An 18,632-nucleotide genomic window follows, 5' to 3' on the forward strand; every position below is an offset into this window, starting at 1 on the left:
TTGCCCCAAGATGACTAGAAAAGTACCTTTCCCTCTTTTGGATTGGAGTCATTTGCCTTTCGAATTGCTATTAACACTCACAAAAATTAAATCTCTTTAAAAGCTTCACTTAAGATTCATATTGTTAGGTCTGCTTTGTTCATGAATGAGTGAGTCAAACACCAGACTGAGTCGAAATCAAGGTTCTTTGTTCTTTATTGCCAGATTGTAACACTTGCAACTAACAGTGTTAGTTGGAGAAGGCGCATTCTCCCGTTATCAGCAAGTGGTGTTTTTTTTATACCTCAGGATACGTACTTAGTAAATTATCATACCATTACATTGTCCAATGAATAAACTGTTGCTATCCTTCTCTGTTAGTCTGCTGCACATCATTCTTGTTAGTGCAAAGCTTATCTTGAGTGTACAAGGTCGCATCTGCATTCTGTTACTCCTTAGTACTGGGTGACTCCTTCTCCGGTCCCATCTCATGATGTTTTTACCTTACAATATACAGTATTGCTTTTCCTACCAAAAACACCTAGAGCACATTATTGCCCTGCTATCACTTTTTCCATTTTAGGATCCTGCATTGTGCTCATTTGATCAACATCATGTCTGTTTGCTTCTCATTATCCATTTCTTTCTTCAACGGTCTTGATTCTGAAATCCCATCACCCCATGGTTCTAATCTCTGTTAGCTGCATTAAGTCCTCTTTATCCAGAGTGAAAGGACAAAGACTTGAGCATATAACAATAAACACAGATGCCACAAGGTTCCTCTCCTAGAACTCCCAGAATAATCAAATATGCCCTAGAATATTCTAAAAGCATTAATGCACATTCTTAAGAACTTTAAAAAGTTTAAATATCTAAAAGGTAATAATATTAGCCAAACAACTACTTCCAACAAATGTATTGATACTTACAAGGAGAGATCATTTTTTAAATCACAAGGTCTGAACTTGCAGGTACACAGACTGCACACCAGTGGAAAACAAAGACTGAGCGCATGTTTCAAATGGAATTTGTATTTCTTCCAGAAGTATCCTTCCAAGAACACAGGCACCACAGGATAACTTCAATTAATTTTTTTTTAAAATTACTGGCATCAGTGATGTAGGGGAAAAAATTATCAACACTGATAACATCCAGCTCCTCTTAATGTCACAGGCTACTGGATAATCATTAAACCACTTTAAAAAAAATTTAATTCTCTCTCTCTCTCTCACATGTACAGAGGGTTTGTGATTTGGAGTTCTGTTGTTTCATGCGCGACAGTTAACTCCCTAATGATATTGAATTCACACCCTCAACTCTCGTGCATGTACCAAACGTACTCCAATAAATGAATCCTTTGCACATGCGCCAACCGAACTCCAATACGCAAGCCCTCTGTACGTACGCCAACCAAAGACTCACTCAATGCGCACAGTATTCAAAATAGCTGCACATGCCCTGTATCCCTGTTATAGTTTGTCAAATACAACACAACCAAATTTTTAAAAAAATGCTGTTTATATGTCCAGATGGATGTTAAGTCACACAGGTCGCAAGTCAGGGATTACCTGTACTTGTTCGTTGTAGTTAATTTACTGTTTGCTAGTATGCTGTGCCTGCTAGAGAGAGTTGATGGTATTGTGTGCTTAGCTCTCACATTCCCAATCGGGAATTGAGAATGTTTAGCAGTGATTTATTCACACCCGATGTGTCGTTATTTGTCTATTATTGCTGTGCATGTGTTCATTAGTTGTGACCATTGCTGAACTCTGGTTGAGAGCCACAGTTAGCTCCTGAGGGCCGACTCAATGGGCCCTTCCTAGATCACATGGAAATTAAGTTCATGTGTATGTACTCGTTAGTGCCTGTGGGTGGGTGGGTGCTGAAGAAATTAAACTCTCGTTTCTGGGCATACAATACCTGTGGGTGATGGGTGCGAAAGAAGTTAAACCCTCATTTCTGGGTATATTATGCCGGTGGGTGGTGGATCCTGAAGAAGTTAAGCCCTCTTTTCTCAGTATACTGTGCCTGTGGGTGGTGGGTGCTGAAGAAGTTAAACCCTCAGTTTGGGGTACCATACGTGTATGTTAGTCTATGTGAGTATGTCCCCTTTTGTAAATTCCCCTGTGCATAAATAAAGCCCACTATTTATTGATCATGTGTCCAGCCTTGATTCTCTTTCAACACATCCAACCTATTCTTTAACAGGGTGCAGAAAAAAAATGATAACCATGATGCCTGTACTGTTATAAAGAGCAATCATATAGGTTGGCTGAGAGGTGATCTTACTGAGATGTATAAAATTAAGAGGGGCAGAAAGAGGGTAGGTAGTTAGTCTTTTTTCAAGGATAAAACAAGAGGGCATAGGTTTAATGTGAAAGGGGAAAGGTTTAAAGGGAATTCAAGCAGCACTTTATCCCCCCAGAGACTGGTTGCCAGAGGTGGTGATGGAGGCATGTACAATAACAACATTCAAAAATGCATTTCAACACATACATGGATAGAAAATGTATAGAAGGGAATGAGCCAAATGCAGGAGAATGGGGCTAGTTTAAAAAAGGCAATGAGTCAATGTGGTTGAGTTGGGCCAAAGGGCCCATTTCTGTGCTGTACAACCATGATCAATGTACTCTGTTGCTAAGTTCATTTCTTACCTGAATTTTTACTGCAGGTGTAAGCCCATGCTTCGGGTAATAAATGCAGGAAGACATCCCCAAGCAGCCCACCAATGGCAAAACTCAATAGTCGTTTCAACCGCTGAGAACCATCTGTATGGGCAGAAAAAGAACTGTCAACATACAAACTATCAAGGACAAAGTCCTGCGGAGGGCAGGAGAGGTGGCGGGAGAGGATAATGAGTCAATCCATTGCTACTAAAGGAAGTAGCAAATTTAAAATGCAAGTAAAAACATAGGAGTTATGTACAGAAGCAGTAATGTTAATGAGAGTTGAAACAAGTAAGATTGGATATTTAAAAAAATTCAGAAGAAACTAAGAAATATTATGCAATAGTTAATAGAATGCAAATAAATTTGAAGATATGGAGGAAAGAGTTAGAAATGTGGAAATGGTTCAGGACAGAATGGATAAAATAGAGAATTGAACTGAAAAAGTAGACCTGTTATAAGAGAATTTTAGTCGAAGAAACAATATCAAAATTGTTGGTCTTAAAGAAGGTGAAGAAGGGGACAATAGCCTTTTTCCAAACAATGGATTCCTGAAGTTCTTGGACAAAATTAATTTGATGGTGCTATTGAAATAGAAAGAGCATAGACTGTGATCAAGACTGTGACCAATGCCAGATCAAAAACCATGGTCTATATTGATAAAGTTTCTTCACTACTAGGTCAGAGAGAAAATATTAGAACTAGCAGTAAAACAAGCTAAAGAGAGAAAGAGTGCAATGGAATATCATGGAAATAAGATTTTAAAAAAAAAATCCTGATACAAGTTTTGAGCTGTTGAAGAAAAGAATTTAATCCGGTAAATAATACTTGTGGAAAAAAAAGTTATGAATTCATCCTACGCCACCCTGCGACTCTCAAGGTGTTTGTGCAAGGAGGAGTGAACAAGATCCTGTCCATGTGTAAGAAAATGTAGATATTTTACCAGCTATTTGGCAGGAGGGTGAACAGGGGGCAGTACAGCAAGCAGAAACATGAAATTCTTTTAGACTTGGAATGATTCATAATTACTTTATTTCTATCAAATGGAAGTGGATTTAGAATAATGGTGAACATTCAATGGGGGTGGGGGCTGGAGGGATATGGACTGACTTCTATCGAATCATGTGTGTATTTATGGATTGGGCCATAAACCCGTAAAATAGAGGGAGGTAATGTTGTGTATTATTTAAACAACATTAATGGGGGGGGGGGTGTTGTTTTTACTCTATTTTTTTGTCTTTCTTTCTTACTTAGATTGATGAGATGGATATGACTTGGTCCAATAGATAATAAAGGTTTGATATACCAAGGAGTTGTGAGGAGAGAGGTGAAGGGGAGATATTGTTTGAAGTTAACTAAAAAAATCAGAGTAAAGTATTGAATACTTTAAGTTTTAATATGAATGGGCTTAACAGCCCAGTGAAAAGAAAAGTGATATTGTCACATAGTAAGAAAATGAAAGTAGATATCATTTTTTTTTTCCCCAAGAAACTCAATTAATTGAAAAAAGAGCATCAGAAGCTAAAATGAGATTGGGTAGGATATGTCTCAGTTTCTTCATTTAATTCAAAATCAAAGGGAGTAGCAATGTTAATAAATAAATATTTCAGTTAAAATACAAAATTTAGTTATTGAGCCTGCAGGGAGATATATTATGGTACATGTCAATTTTCTTTCTTTTTTTGGACTACTGGACACTTATGGATAGACATGCACTGAATGTAGATGAAGAAAAAATTATACAAGAAGCATTTAACTTAACAAATGCAAATGACAATATATTAATAGATGGGGATTTTAACTTGTGTTTAGATCCAATTTTAGATAGATCAACAACAGCAATAATAAGGACAAAAGCAGCTAAAGCTACATTGCTATTAATGAACAATTTAAATTTAGTAGAATCATGGAGAATTCATACAAGAGACTATTCTTTTTATTCAAATAGACAGGATTCTTACTCTATGATAGAGTTGTTTTAAATATCTGTACCACTTCAGGGTAGAATCAAACATGCTGATCAAAAGGCAAGAATTTTATCTGATCATTCTCCTGTATTTAGAGGTGTTTTGGGAAGGATTATTAGAGCAGGTTGCACACAAACATTTTAAAACAGAATATTTGGAAGAATTTTGCAGTGTTTTTTCCAAAAAGAGCAACAAAGTTGCAGTATACAGCTTGCCTGAGAGAGCATGTGATTTTTGCAGGGAGACAGAACAGTTTTGCTCTCAGAGAGGGAGGATGTGAAACAGAGAGAAAGGAGACAGTAATCAGTTCCAAAAGGACAAAGCTGGCAAACTTTGGAAGACTGCCTGGTCAAAGGAGAAGACTGGCTGTCTGAAAGGTGACCTGAAAGAAGGAGGATCATCTTAAGAACCCTGAAGGGGGAAAGTCAGCAAGACTGATTAAACAGGAATAAGGTGCACATGTCCTGGAACAAAAGGAATCTCTCTCTTAAGACCAACAAGAACCTTCCTGAGTGTAACCATTTACCGTAAGACTGGTGAACTTTGTTAATGCTAACTTCTGTGCACAGTACAAGGATTACCTGCAACCAGTGAGATTAAACTGTGATCCAAAGAAGTTTTCTAAGCATCTATACACATTACACATACCTGCACTTTGTATTAGAGGGAGGATTAAATAGGTTAAGTAATAAATTGAATTTTAATTCTGTTTTCTTGTTCAAATATAATTAAAAACTACTTTTGTTTAAGTAACCCTGTGTTGTGGTGCATATCTATTGCTGCTGGTTTTTGAGGTCCTCTGGACTCTGTAACACTCCTTTGTTGTTGATGATAATGTTGGATACAGAAGGCTCAATTTACAAATGGAGATTTAATTCTTTATTATAAAAAAGGAAAGACTTTTGTGAACTTATTAGAAGACAGATAAGATCCTTTTTAGGACCAACTCTAAATTGGTTAATAATAAATTTATTTTATGGGATGTGATGAAAGTGTACTTACGAGGTCAAATAGTAAGTTATACCCCTAAAATTGAAAATAATTATATGAAGGAAGTAGAACAATTGGAGATAGAGTTAACAAATTTAGAAAAAGATTTACAGAAACAAGTTAATGAGGAGAAGCGGAGATGGTGTTAATAAGAAACTTCAATTTCATACTTTACAAATTTATACAGTAAAACCTCGTTAGAATGCGGTAGTTGGGGTTCAAGATTTCATACAGAGTTACAACCAAATCGTGGAACAGATGCATATATGTCAGATTGCTCATGGATAATCAAACCCAAATATTACCAGTTTTCGAAGGATCTGCTATCTATAACTAACAATTTCAATGAAAGAAAGCAAGCACATTCTTTTAATATTGGTATTCTGAATTTTAATTTTACAGAAAAATTGAGTTTTTTCCCAATATTTTCTTTCAAAATGACCACAAGATTAATTTGCAAATGATGTAACAATTTACTTGATGGAACCGGGAGGATCGTATGATATTTAAGATTTGAAAGTTATATTTAAGTTATATTTATATTTGAAAGTTATATTTAAGATTTGAAAGAATATGGAACAGTATTCAGTTATAAACTAAACTGGGATAAAAGTGATATTGTGCCTCTTACTAGAGGTGCATATACTCATTGTCAAAGAGATAAGCAATTTAAATGACCAATGAATGGAATAAAATATTTAGGGATACGAGTACAAACAATTTAAATAATATATTTAAACTGAACTATACCCCTTTACTTAAGAAAATTGATGAAGACTTAAATGGATGCAATTGCCAATAACATTACTTGGAAGAGTTAATTGTATTAAAATGAATATATTTCCTAGAGTACAATACCTTTTGCTAACACTGCCCATATCCTTGCCACAGAATTTTTTTCAGGAATGAAATAAATATGTACAAAAACTTCTTTGGAAGGGCAAGATGTCAAGGGTTTCATTAGAAAAATTAACATGGAAATTTGAATTAGGAGGTCTACAACTTCCAAATTTTATGAATTATTATAAGGCAACACAATGAGATTTCTCTCTTTTTTTGAAGAGGGAGAGAAACAAGCATCGATTAAGATAGAAATGGAAAAGATAGGAGAGAAGATATCAGAAGATGTTACATATAAATGTGAATCTAGATTAATATCTGGAGACAGGGAAATGCCACTGTTGAAGCATTTGATTAATATATGAAATCAAGTAAATACTGAAATGGGGATAAGAAATCCTATATTATCTAAAATGCCTTTGAATCAAAATGGACTTTACAATGAATAATTGATTTTTGAATATTTGGTTCTCTAATGGAATTAGAAATATAGAAGGCTTATGAAGAAGGAAATTTAATGTCATTTGATCAACTAAAAATTAAATACATAATACAAAATAATATATTTTGTTAATATCAAATAAAAGCATATTTACGAGATAAACTGCGTCCAACAATGTTGTTACTGGAAAGGAGTGAAATAGAAACTTTTAAAAGGGAACACGTTTCTCCTCATTAACTTGTTTCTGTAAATCTTTTTCTAAATTTGTTAACTCTATCTCCAATTGTTCTACTTCCTTCATATAATTCTTTTCAATTTTAGGGGTATAACTTACTATTTGACCTCGTAAGTACACTTTAAAAGGGAAGCAGGGAATTCATATAGATAGAAATGGGAAACAGATCTAAATATTAGTATTGGGGAGAAAAATTGGTCGGAATTATGTCATGATAGCATGACAAATACAATAAATGTTAGAGATAGATTGGTTCAGTATAACTTTTTACATCAACTATATCTTACCCCACACAAATTAAATAGATTGAAGTCAGATTTATCAGATGGTCATGTCCAAATTAGAGACTATTTTGGATAGAATTAGGAACATTTTTGGAACAAGTCATGGGTGTTAAATTGACACAAGAGCCAATGTTCCTTCTACCAGGTAATATTTCAGCGATAAGACCAAAATTGAAACTGAATTTTTATCAAAAGGAATTTGTGAAAATTGCATTAGCAGTTACAAGAAAATGTATAGCAGTGACATGGAAATTGGATTTACATTTAGGTATGGAAAGATGGCATGAGGAAAAACATAGCTGTATACCTCAAGATTACATATAATTTGTGGAATAAATATGATATTTATTTGGTCCTCATATTTATATATTATAAGTATAAATTTATAAAGGGTTCTCCCAAAACCTCATGAAACCTCACTAGCTCATTGGAATAAATAAATAATACCAAAAAGGCCAAAATGGAGTGAATGGTGGTGATACTTTAGTAACCAGGTTTGCTTTTTTCTTTTTTTCCTTCCTTGTAATTACAATTTCTCCCCCTCCCCTTTTTTTGTGGGTTATTATTGGGGAGAATGGGTTGGTGGGTTTTTTGGGGTGCATATAGTACATAATGTATAATGGATTTGATATGGTTATATGACTATTTCTTTTTTATCTTGATATTAATACTGTACATGTATGGAAACAAAGAAAATATTCAAAAAAGAGAATGCATCTTTTATCAGATGGGGTAACATAATTAGAAGGATTGGCCAGATGAAACAAATGTCAAAAACTCAACCATACATTTCCCCTTTTCCTTAAATTATTTTTACCTTTAGATTTCAGTGCTGCTCCAGCCTCAATTGGGATAACGAGAAGAGGAAAGATGCCGCTGAGCCCAACCATCACTGAGCCAATCAATGAACAGATCCAGGCATTGGCACGCTCTCCAGCAAACAGTTCTGACCACGATCGGAGCTCAAAAACATTTTCCGGACACCACCTATGCTTCTCATTGGCAGCTTGTGCAGCAGCTGCCTTTCGGGCCAGCTTCTTGGCATTGGCTCTGTGGATATCTGCACTGGACAGCGACGGAAACAAACCACAAATACAAAAGACGACAACGATAGTCGAGAGTTGCTTCTGCATCACCATCCTGACCCCTAGCTAGGGTAGACCAGCACAGGTCCATTCACTGTAAAATAAACTAGAGAAATGGTGATCTAAAAAGGAGTTGAATGGGAGAAACACCACACTATTAATTTTCTTCGTACCTCAGATATTACTAAATCCAAGCTACTCCCAAATGGATTGCAACTTGACAGGAAACAAACAATTACTGAAAATTTCAATGACCTTCTCTGCTCAAAGGCAAAGTCACTCACATATTGAATGTGACAGCAACTATGTTGAGAATCACTACCTCAGTGTCTTGGTCTTTTCCACTGCCAGGGAGGGACCCAACACAAAATGGGACACCTTGTATACCACCTGGGCAGTCTACAACCTCATGGTATGACCACTGAATTTTCCAGTTTCAGGTAAGCATTACCCCTTGTGTTCCCCTCCCTCTCCTTCCGATACATCTCCACTTCTCCCACTTTGTTTTCTTTCCCTTAACCCCACCTTATTCTATTCACACACTTCACCCATTAGATCTTCAGCCCTCTACTGCATTCAATGCACTCAGTGTGGCTCCACTACATTGATGACACCAAACAAATAGGACAATCACTCTGTTGAGCACCCATACTCAAGTTGGAACTGCTGGTTCCCACCCATTTAAATTCCCCTCACCATTCTGACACAGATATCCTTGATCTCATCCATTACCAAGGTAAAGTCAAATGTAAACTTGAGATACAACATATCATATTCTTTCTGAGTAGCCCAAAACTCAATGGCTTGAACAGTGAATTTTCCAATCTCATTTACCCAAATGCTGATTTGATAAATGTTTCCAGCATTTTTCTGATTTTCTCATATTTGTTTCAGCACATTTTAAAATTTATTTTCAGTTGTTACTGTGGCAGATCGTGCCTCTTAATTTTCAAACCATTGTTCAAGGTTCAGGCTCTCACATGAAGGGGGACTGGAACAACAATGAGTTAGACACTCAGCGCTAATTACATCATCAAAAAGAGAGATGAAAGAGAGGCTGGGCGGCAGTTATTTTTACAGAAGACTTCTGTTTGGCATTGTTTATGGCACCACTCGCTACACTGGTGACACTGACGGTCCAAATGGCATTTTAGACCTCATTATGGATGTGCAGAATGCCTTTGCACTCAAATTTCCAGTATCTTGGACCTCGCAGCCATAGGTCTGGTTTGAGCAGGCTGAGACCCAATTCCATCTACTCCAGATTACCACCGACACAGTGAATACTACCACGTTGTTGCATCACTGGACCAAAACAACATGAGGCGTATTGTCGATTTCTTAAGCCAGCCTCCAACCAACAACAGGTATGAGCCCATCAAAGTCCTGCTCATATATATTTTCTTCCTTTCCCGACGCAACAGACCAGCTCAACTTCTTCACGTATGGACAGCCTAGGTGACCGCACTCCTTCAGAACTAATGAACGAGATGTTGGCACTCATGGACGGACACAAGCCCTATCTGCTTTTCAAGCAACCTTTTCTTGCGCAAATGCCAGAAGACGTCCGATTGCTGTTTGCAGACAAAGGCTTTAATGACCCCCATCATTTAGCAGCCTGTGCTGATAAATTGTGGCATGGTACTTTCGTTTGGACGCATAGCGGTGCTTTGGCAAAGGGCACAAACACTGCCCATTCTGGATAGTGGTGCGGCATCAAACTCAAGCTGTTGCAGTGCAGAGAGCAATGGTGCTTTTACTATCAGAGATGGGGAGCTCCAGCCCACCACTGCCGTCCCCACTGTACGCAATGGTAGTGCTGCGACGGTCAGCCACAAGAATAACTTCCTTTTCCTCTGGGATCAACACTCCGGTTCTTGGTCAACATGGGAGCAGAGATTAGTGTATTTCCCTCCTCCAGTCCAGACACCTGTTCAGGAAAGAAGGGCCCTCCTCTCACGGCCACCAACAACAGCAGCATCCAGACGTATGGGTCATGGACAATTCCACTCAATTTCGGTTCATCATGGTTCAGCTGGTCTTTCACTATTGCTGATGTATCACAACCACTCCTGGGAGCTGATTTATTTTGCGAGCACACTCCCTTCTAGTAGATGCCTAGTTAATTCAAAGAGTTTCAAGTCCCTCATCTTGCACCCTGCGGAGTTGCCCACACCACACCTCGACTCAGTGACACTCTTGGACAGTGAATATGCCAGAATCCTAGTAGAATTCCCCAGTATTGTTACTCCGCAGTTCTTGACGGCACAGCTGAAACATGGAGTATAGCACCACATTCCAACTCATAGGTGTCCCTTGCATGCACGAGTATGCAGACTACCTTCACGTAAATTGTGGTTGGCTAAAGACAAATTCCGACACATATAGGAAATGGAGATTGTTCACCACTCCAACAGCCCTTGGGCATATGTTAACCAAGGTGTCTGGAGAGTGGAGTCTTTGTGGGGATTATCAGCATCTGAATGACATCACTGCAGCAGATCACTATCCGGTTCCCACATATAGGATTTGTCTGTGATCCTTCATAGCACTTTCTCCAAAATTGACCTGGTGCGTGGATACATCAGATTCCAGTTCACCCAGATGACATTCCTAAGACTGCCTTGATTACCCTATTTGGGGTATTTGAATTCCTCTGTATTCATTTCTGTTTAAAAAAGGACAGCCTAGACATTTCAATACCTAATGGACACAGTTACCCAGGGACTGGATTTTGTATTTGTTTATATGGACAACTCCTTTTTGCCAACCATTCACGGCAGCAGCACCGAGCCCATCTCTGTTAACTATGTCAGTGGCTAGATGATCACGGGTTAGCAATTTGGCCTCTCATCAATCAATTTCCTCAGCCATCGCATCAGTCAGCATGTAGCGGTTCCACTACCTTCCAAGTTCGAGGCCATTTGCAAATTTCTAAGACCCTTTACCATTAAAGGTCTGCAGTAGTTTGTTGGCATGATTAACTTTTACCATCGTTTCGTGCCAGCTGCAGGCTGTTATGCAGCTACTTTTTAAACTCTTGTCTGGACATCCCAAGAGAATTAAATGGAATGATGAGGTCATGGCTGCATTCAAGACTGCCAAGGGAGTACGAGTGAGAGACAACAGCTCTGTCAGCGGAATCCTCAGGTACCACGGTAGGTGGGGTCGTGGAGCAGTTCATCAACAGCATCTGGAAACCCCTAGCTTTCTTTTGTCATTTGAGATAATTGGAGCAAAAGTACAGTGCTTTTGACAGGAAGCTCCTTGTTCTCTACTTGGCCATACAGCATTTTCATTATTTCCTAGAGAACAGAAGGCTCATGGTCTACACAATCACAAGCTGTTGACTTTCACTTTCGCCAAGATGTTAGATTCATGGTAAGCACAACAATGACAACTCTCCTACATTTCAAAATTTACGACTACGATAAAACACATCACCAGGAAGAACAATCTAGTCATTGACACACTATTTTACACCATCATCACTTCCCTCCATTCACCTGCTCCCGTTATAGACGATATGACTTTGGCAGCAGCTCAGCGGGAAGACGAAGAGATGGCCGCGAATCGCACTGCCACATCAGGACTGAAATTAGAGGACATGCGTTTTGGTCCACCTACTTGGTGACGTATCCATCGGCCAACTGGGGCCCATTGTACCTGCTCTGTGGCGATGTTTGGTGTTTAACGTCGTTTGGCTCACCCTTCAATTCGGACCCTTCAATTAGGACAAGGCTCATAGCGGAAAAATTCACGTGGCATGGCCTGCGTGGGCAAGTCAGTGCTGGGGCAAAGTCATGCATCCAGTTCCACAAAGCCCCACTACAGGTTTTTGCACCCACACAACGCAGGTTTGATCACATCCACGTGAACATCGTTGGCCTGTTGCCCCCGTCTAAAGGCGCTACTCACCTCTTCACAATAAGAAAGGTTCATGAGATGGCCAGAGATTGCCCCACTCTGACACTTCTGCCTCAGCTTGTCCAATTGGATAGTGCACTTCAGACCACCCATGTATGTCTCCTCTGACAAGGAGTTCAGTTTACATCTGGGTAATGGTCCTCAACTGCATCAGTTAACAGCCTATCATCCCCAGTTCAATGGCTAGTGGAACGCTTTCACCGTCATATGAAAATGGCTCTCGTGACATACTTTAAGGGATATGTTTGGATTGGATACTTTTAGGTATCCATACTGCACTGAAGGAAGATCCAGCTATGTCGTTCGCAGAATTGGAGTACAGACCCCCACCAAAGGTGCCAGGAGACTTCATTCCAGCAGCAAATGTGCAGTAGAAATCTCCCACATTGGTACACACATGTTTAAGGGAGAAGGTGGATACACTGATCTCTATCCCGGCCACCCAACATGGGTCTACAACTTCATACATTCCACCTGAACTCAATAACTGCCTTTATGTATTCTTATGCAGGGATGCGCACAGGACACAGTTGCAACAGCCAAATGAAGGTCCTTTCAAGGTGGTATGGATAACAGCTCCACATTTATCATCGACATGGGTGGCAGAAATAAGAGTGTCTCTATGGATTGTCTCAAGCAGGTACACTTGGACATTGACCAACAAGTGCAGGTAGCACAACCTCGCCACAGAGGACATCCACCTTCACGACCAAACCCACTCTCTTCTCAACAACCTAACCACCTCCAATACCCCAGTTCTGGTGTTTTGGGGGGCGGGGTGAAGAAAATCATGTAGCAGATTGTGCCACTTAGTTTTCAAACCATTGTTGAGAGGTTCAGGCTCTCGCGAAGGGGGAGCCAGAACGTCGACAAGCTGGACATTCAGCACTTGACATCATCGATAGGAGAGACGAAAGAGAGGCTGAGTGGCAGTTATTTTTACAGACGACTTCTGTTGTGCTTTATTTTTGGAATATTTTATTTAAATCAACACATGATAATTATAACAATTAATATCAAATCACAATGTTAGTGTTTACAAATATATGTTGATATATAAAAAAAGGAATTAAAACTAAAAAAAACCCTAAAAACCAATTAAACCCTCCCCCCCCAACCTAATTAATCCTAATAAATGAAGTCTAATATAAAATTCATGATAAAATAACTATATATTAATTTGGATTGCTTCAGATGACGCTTAAGGATCCCAAAAAGAACATTTTTCCAAAAACTATTACTCATTTAGGGAAAACCACTGGTTTGGAGAATTCAAAACAAAGAAAAAAATTATAATTTTAATCTCATAATTCTAGCATATGGGCTCCAAATTTGAAAAAATACAGAATATTTACCCCTAAAATAATATGTATTTATTTATTTATTTTTTAAAAAGGACTACAACTTTGATTCTCTGTGTGCCATCTTTCTAATGTTAATGAAACATTTGATTTCAATGTAACAGCAATACACTTCCTTGCAAATTTCAATTGAAAATCTGACAAAGATAAATTAGGAGTTATATTGTCAAAATTTCTCAACAATAATAACTCAGGATTTAACAGAAAAAACAACTCCAGTAATTCATGTAGAAACTTACTAACAGAAACCCAAAGAGGATCAAACTTTGAATAAGACCATCTAGAGCGAAGAAAAGTTCCAACTTTTCCACATCTAAAACATTGGTCTGATATCCATCTATTCAGTTTCTGAGGTGCTATATAATTGATGTAAAAAAAATTATAATGGAGTAATCTATACCTTACATTAATAGTATTAGACATCTTCTTAACAACCTTGCCAAACCTGCTGATCTCCTGTTATATTTAAAACCTGTTCCCATCTTTCCTTTGAATTAAACAAACCTACTTTAGGTGTTTGTTCTTGTAACAACATGTTTGTGAAATAAATTTTTTTAGTCATTCCATCAGCAATAATTTGTTCTAAACCTGTAAGATTTTAAAAAATCATATCATATCCTAGTTTCTCTTAAATACGATCTTAATTGAAAATAACAAAATAATGTATTATGGGGAATATCATTTAATTTTTAACTGATCAAATGACATCAGTCAATCATTATCATAACAATCTCCCAACTTAGAAATTCCTTTATTATTCAAAATACTCAAAAAAATGATCTTTTGAAGAAAATTCAAAGAGGATTGATTAATTAATGGCATTTTTAACATTAAAAGTTTTCTATCAATTTCTAATTTATTCCAGATATTAAGCAAATGCTTCAATATTGGAGAAATTTTTCCATTGTTATTAATTTTGGTTCCCGTTTATAAATAAACTCTTCTGATACAATTTCTCCAATTTTATTTAATTCAATTTCCACCCAAGATAGTTTAGGTTTTTACAAACAAACAAGAAATCTTAATTGTACTGCCTTATAGTAATTCTTGAAATTAAGAAGTTGTAATTTCATAGGAAATTCATATTTCCATGTTAACTTTTCTAATGATTTTCTTGCCATTTTTCCTTTCCAAAGAAATTTCCTAACTTGTTTATTTAAATCCTGAAAAAAAAACTTGAGGTATAAAGATAGGTAACGACTGAAATAAATATTGAATTCTCAGAAAAATATTCATTCCTTTACAATTAACTCTTCCAATTAAAGTGATAGGCAAATTCACCCATTTTTAAATATCTTCATCTATCTTCTTAAATATTGGAATATAATTTAATTTATATAAACTTTTTAATTATCAATATGTATACCTAAATATTTAATCTTATCTGTCCACTTAAATTGAACTTCTTTTCGATATTGTGAGTAACCTTCTTGTACCAATTCCATCACTTCATTTTTATCCCAATTTATTTTATATCCTGAAACTTTTCCATACTGTAACAACTATAAAGTGTAGGTAGTGATAATTGTGGTTGAGTTAAATACACCAACACATCATCAGCAAATAAACTAATTTCATCTTTAGTCAGATTTATTTCAAAACCTTTGTGCAAGTGGCTCTATTGCTAAAGCAAACAATCCTGGAGATAAGAGGACATCCTTGTCTACTTGATCTAGTTAAGTTAAAAGATTGAGACATCTGTCTGATTATTATTATTTTGGCTTTAGGATTTTTATATAATGTTTTAATCTAATTTACAAAATTCAATCTAAAACCAAACTTACTCAAGACCGTAAATAAAAAATCCCTTTCTAACCTATCAAAAGCCTTTTCTGCATCTAAAACCACTATTACACTCGAATCTTTTTTCCTCTGTACGTAATAACCTTAATATATTGTCTGAAGTTTATCTATTTTTAACAAAACCTGTCTGGTCTATGTTTATTAATTCAGGAAGATAATCAATAATCCTATTCGCTAACATTTCTGCTATAATTTTATAATCAACATATGAAGTTGGTTTTACCAGATCTCTATGGTTTAAGGAATAATTGTAATTTTTGCCGTAGAGGAAGTTTCTGGAAGATAATGCAGTTTGAAATCTTCTATTACCTTCATAAATAAAAGAATCATTAAATATTTACATTCTTTGTATAATTCAACGGGAAACCCATCCTCTACCAGAGATTAGTTATTTTGTAAACAAGAAAGGACTATCTAAATTATCTACCTACTTCTGTTAAACTTGGTAATACCATTTGTGACAAATATTCATCTATAGCTGCTTCATCATGTAACAATTCAGACACATATCATTTTTCATAAAATTCCTTAAAGTTTTCATTTATTTCTTGTGGATTAAATGTCACTTCACTGTTATTCTGTTGTATGGTGTTAATTGATCTAAAGGATTGTTCTGCTTTTAATTGCCAAGCTAAAACTTTATGGGATTGTTCTCCTAGTTCATATTTCTGCTTGGACCATAGCATCATGTTTTCTGTTCTATATGTTAACATTGTATTATATTGTAATTTCTTATCCATTATGCTTCTATATTTATTCTGAGGGTGATTTTTGAATTTCTTTTTCCAATATTGTTATTTCCTTCTCTAATTTATCTATATCTTTCATATATTCCTTTTTAATTTGAAGTATAACATAATTTGTCTTCGCAAACAAGCTTTTAATGCATCCCAAATAATAAACGTCTTCTGTTGAATGTTAATTTGTATCACAACAATTCTATATAGTCTTATTAAAAAAAAACAAAAATCTTCCTTTTGTAATAATAAAGAATTTATTCTCCATCTATGTACTTACTGAGTATTGTTTTTCAGCAAATTCCAATTCAATCAGCAATGAGGAATAATCAGATAATATTCTTTTTTCATAATCAATATTCATAACTCTTGATTGATTTTGAGCCAAAAGCAAAAAAGTCAATTCTAGAATATGTATCAAATCTACTAGAATAAAAGGAATAATCCCTATCTTTAGGATGTATCCTTCTCCATATATCCATTAGATTTAAATCCTTTATTAAAAATGGCAATATTTTAGCTGCTTTTGATTTAAGTATAGTTATTGATGACTAATCCAGCAAAGGTTCCAAACAAAAATTAAAATCACCAACTAAAACATTTTCATGGACATTTGCTAAATTCAAAAAAGTATCATATAAATTTCTGATCATCTGTATTTGGTGCATATATATTTAACAAAGTCCATTCCTCAGAAAATATTTGACAATTTACCATTACATATCTATCTGCCAGATCTGTAATTACATTTTGAATTTTAATTGGTAATTATTTCTTAAATAAAACTGTTACTCTTCTAGCTTTAGTTAAATGAAGAAAAAACCATTTGATCCATCCAATCTCTTAATTTCAAATGTTCTTTTTCAGTTCAATGAGTTTCTTGTAAAAAAGTGATATCTACTCCCAATTTCTTAACATAAAACAAGATTTTCTTTTTATTTTCCCCTTAATCCCATCAAATGCAAAATCTTAACTGCTTTATTAATTTTTGATATCGGTAAATTTTACAAAGTTCCTTTCCATCAATCCTAGCCAGGAAGCATTCCCACAAATTAATTTGGTCCTGAACGTCAACATCTGCAATCCAAAAACAACAAAATTATTCAGAATACATTATAAATGGTTAATATATAAAAAGATAAATCCGCCCCCTCGAAATGCTAGAAATACTAGCATTACCACCCTCCATTTTATGTCGTGGTCAAAGCCATCAGAAATCAATGAACACACCTCCCGACACACCCATGGGGAAAAAAAATCTTTTCTGCCTAACCAACAATACTTCCCCATATAAAATTTCTTCCTCCATCAGGAAGAATTTTTAAAAAAGGGTGAATGAGACCCCTCTTTTTATATATCAGATTTATTGCAATAAATCAGCATCTTTTGTTACTTAAATTTTAGACAAATCTCAGCATACTCTTTGTGACAAATAATTTTTACATGATTTGTAAAAAAAATAAAATTGCTGATCTGGCAAAAATATTTTCAAAGTAGCTGGATAGGGGAGAACAAATCTATAACTTTTATTATATAAAACCTTCCTAACCAGGTTAAAATCTCTTCTTTTCTTTAAGTTTGATTCAAATCTGGATTAAAAAATCTTATCCCCTTCATAATTCAAAGGTCCATATTCTTTAGCTCTTCTCATCGCTAAACCTAGTATCTTCTCTCTATCCTGATAGTTAAAAAATTTAATCAGGATAGATCGAGGTGCCGGATTAGTACCTGGATTTGGTCTCAAAGCTCTATGAGCTCTCTCAATTAAAATGTTCTCCTCCAAATATTTTCAGTATCCAGTGGTGGGGGGGGGAAACAGAAGAAAAAAAAAGAAAAAATCAGATCACATCTTGACCTTCTTTGCCTTCTGACATGCCACAATTTTAAGATTGTTTCTTCAGCTGTAATTTTCCAAAATGTCAACTTTCTCAAGCAGTTTTCCATTCATAGAAATCAAATTGGTAGTTGTATTGTCATTTACATTTGAAGTTTCTTCAATACATTGTACTTCTTCATGCACATCTTGGATTTTCTCCTCCACTTTATCAATTCTTTGTGAGACATTATTCAATTTCATCATATCTGTTCTAACTGGCTTCAATTCTAGTTAAGTTTAAAATTGCTCTCCAATGTATCAGAATATCTATTTTAGCTTCAATTTTAGTCATTTCTGTAATAAAAATCCTTTCCTTGTCTCTGAATCTTTCTTCTTCTGAGCTTGCCATTTCTTCTTCACTTCCATAGTCCTCTGAGTCCTCTTCCACAGAGAAGTATCACCCTTCTGTTCAGAAATGGAGACTTTGGAGTGGCCCTTTA

At 36.0% G+C, this 18,632-nt stretch overlaps 1 protein-coding gene across 4 annotated transcripts in view; it reads right to left on the reverse strand.

Annotated features, from left to right (window-relative positions):
• slc39a13 (solute carrier family 39 member 13) overlaps positions 1-18,632 on the reverse strand; it is a 72,715-nt gene that overhangs the window by 49,802 nt on the left and 4,281 nt on the right. For 3 of the 4 annotated variants that reach the window (XM_069894583.1, XM_069894576.1, XM_069894565.1), the window contains 2 exons: positions 8,221-8,594; positions 2,634-2,747 (listed from right to left, as the gene is read on the reverse strand). In XM_069894583.1, the coding sequence (XP_069750684.1) occupies positions 2,634-2,747; positions 8,221-8,542 (436 nt within the window). In that variant the 5' untranslated portion in view covers positions 8,543-8,594. The remainder of the gene's footprint in view (positions 1-2,633; positions 2,748-8,220; positions 8,595-18,632) is intronic. The other variant, XM_069894590.1, reaches the window with a different exon arrangement.

This window comes from Narcine bancroftii, chromosome 1, assembly GCF_036971445.1.
Source record: "Narcine bancroftii isolate sNarBan1 chromosome 1, sNarBan1.hap1, whole genome shotgun sequence".
Taxonomy (NCBI): Eukaryota; Metazoa; Chordata; class Chondrichthyes; order Torpediniformes; family Narcinidae; genus Narcine; species Narcine bancroftii.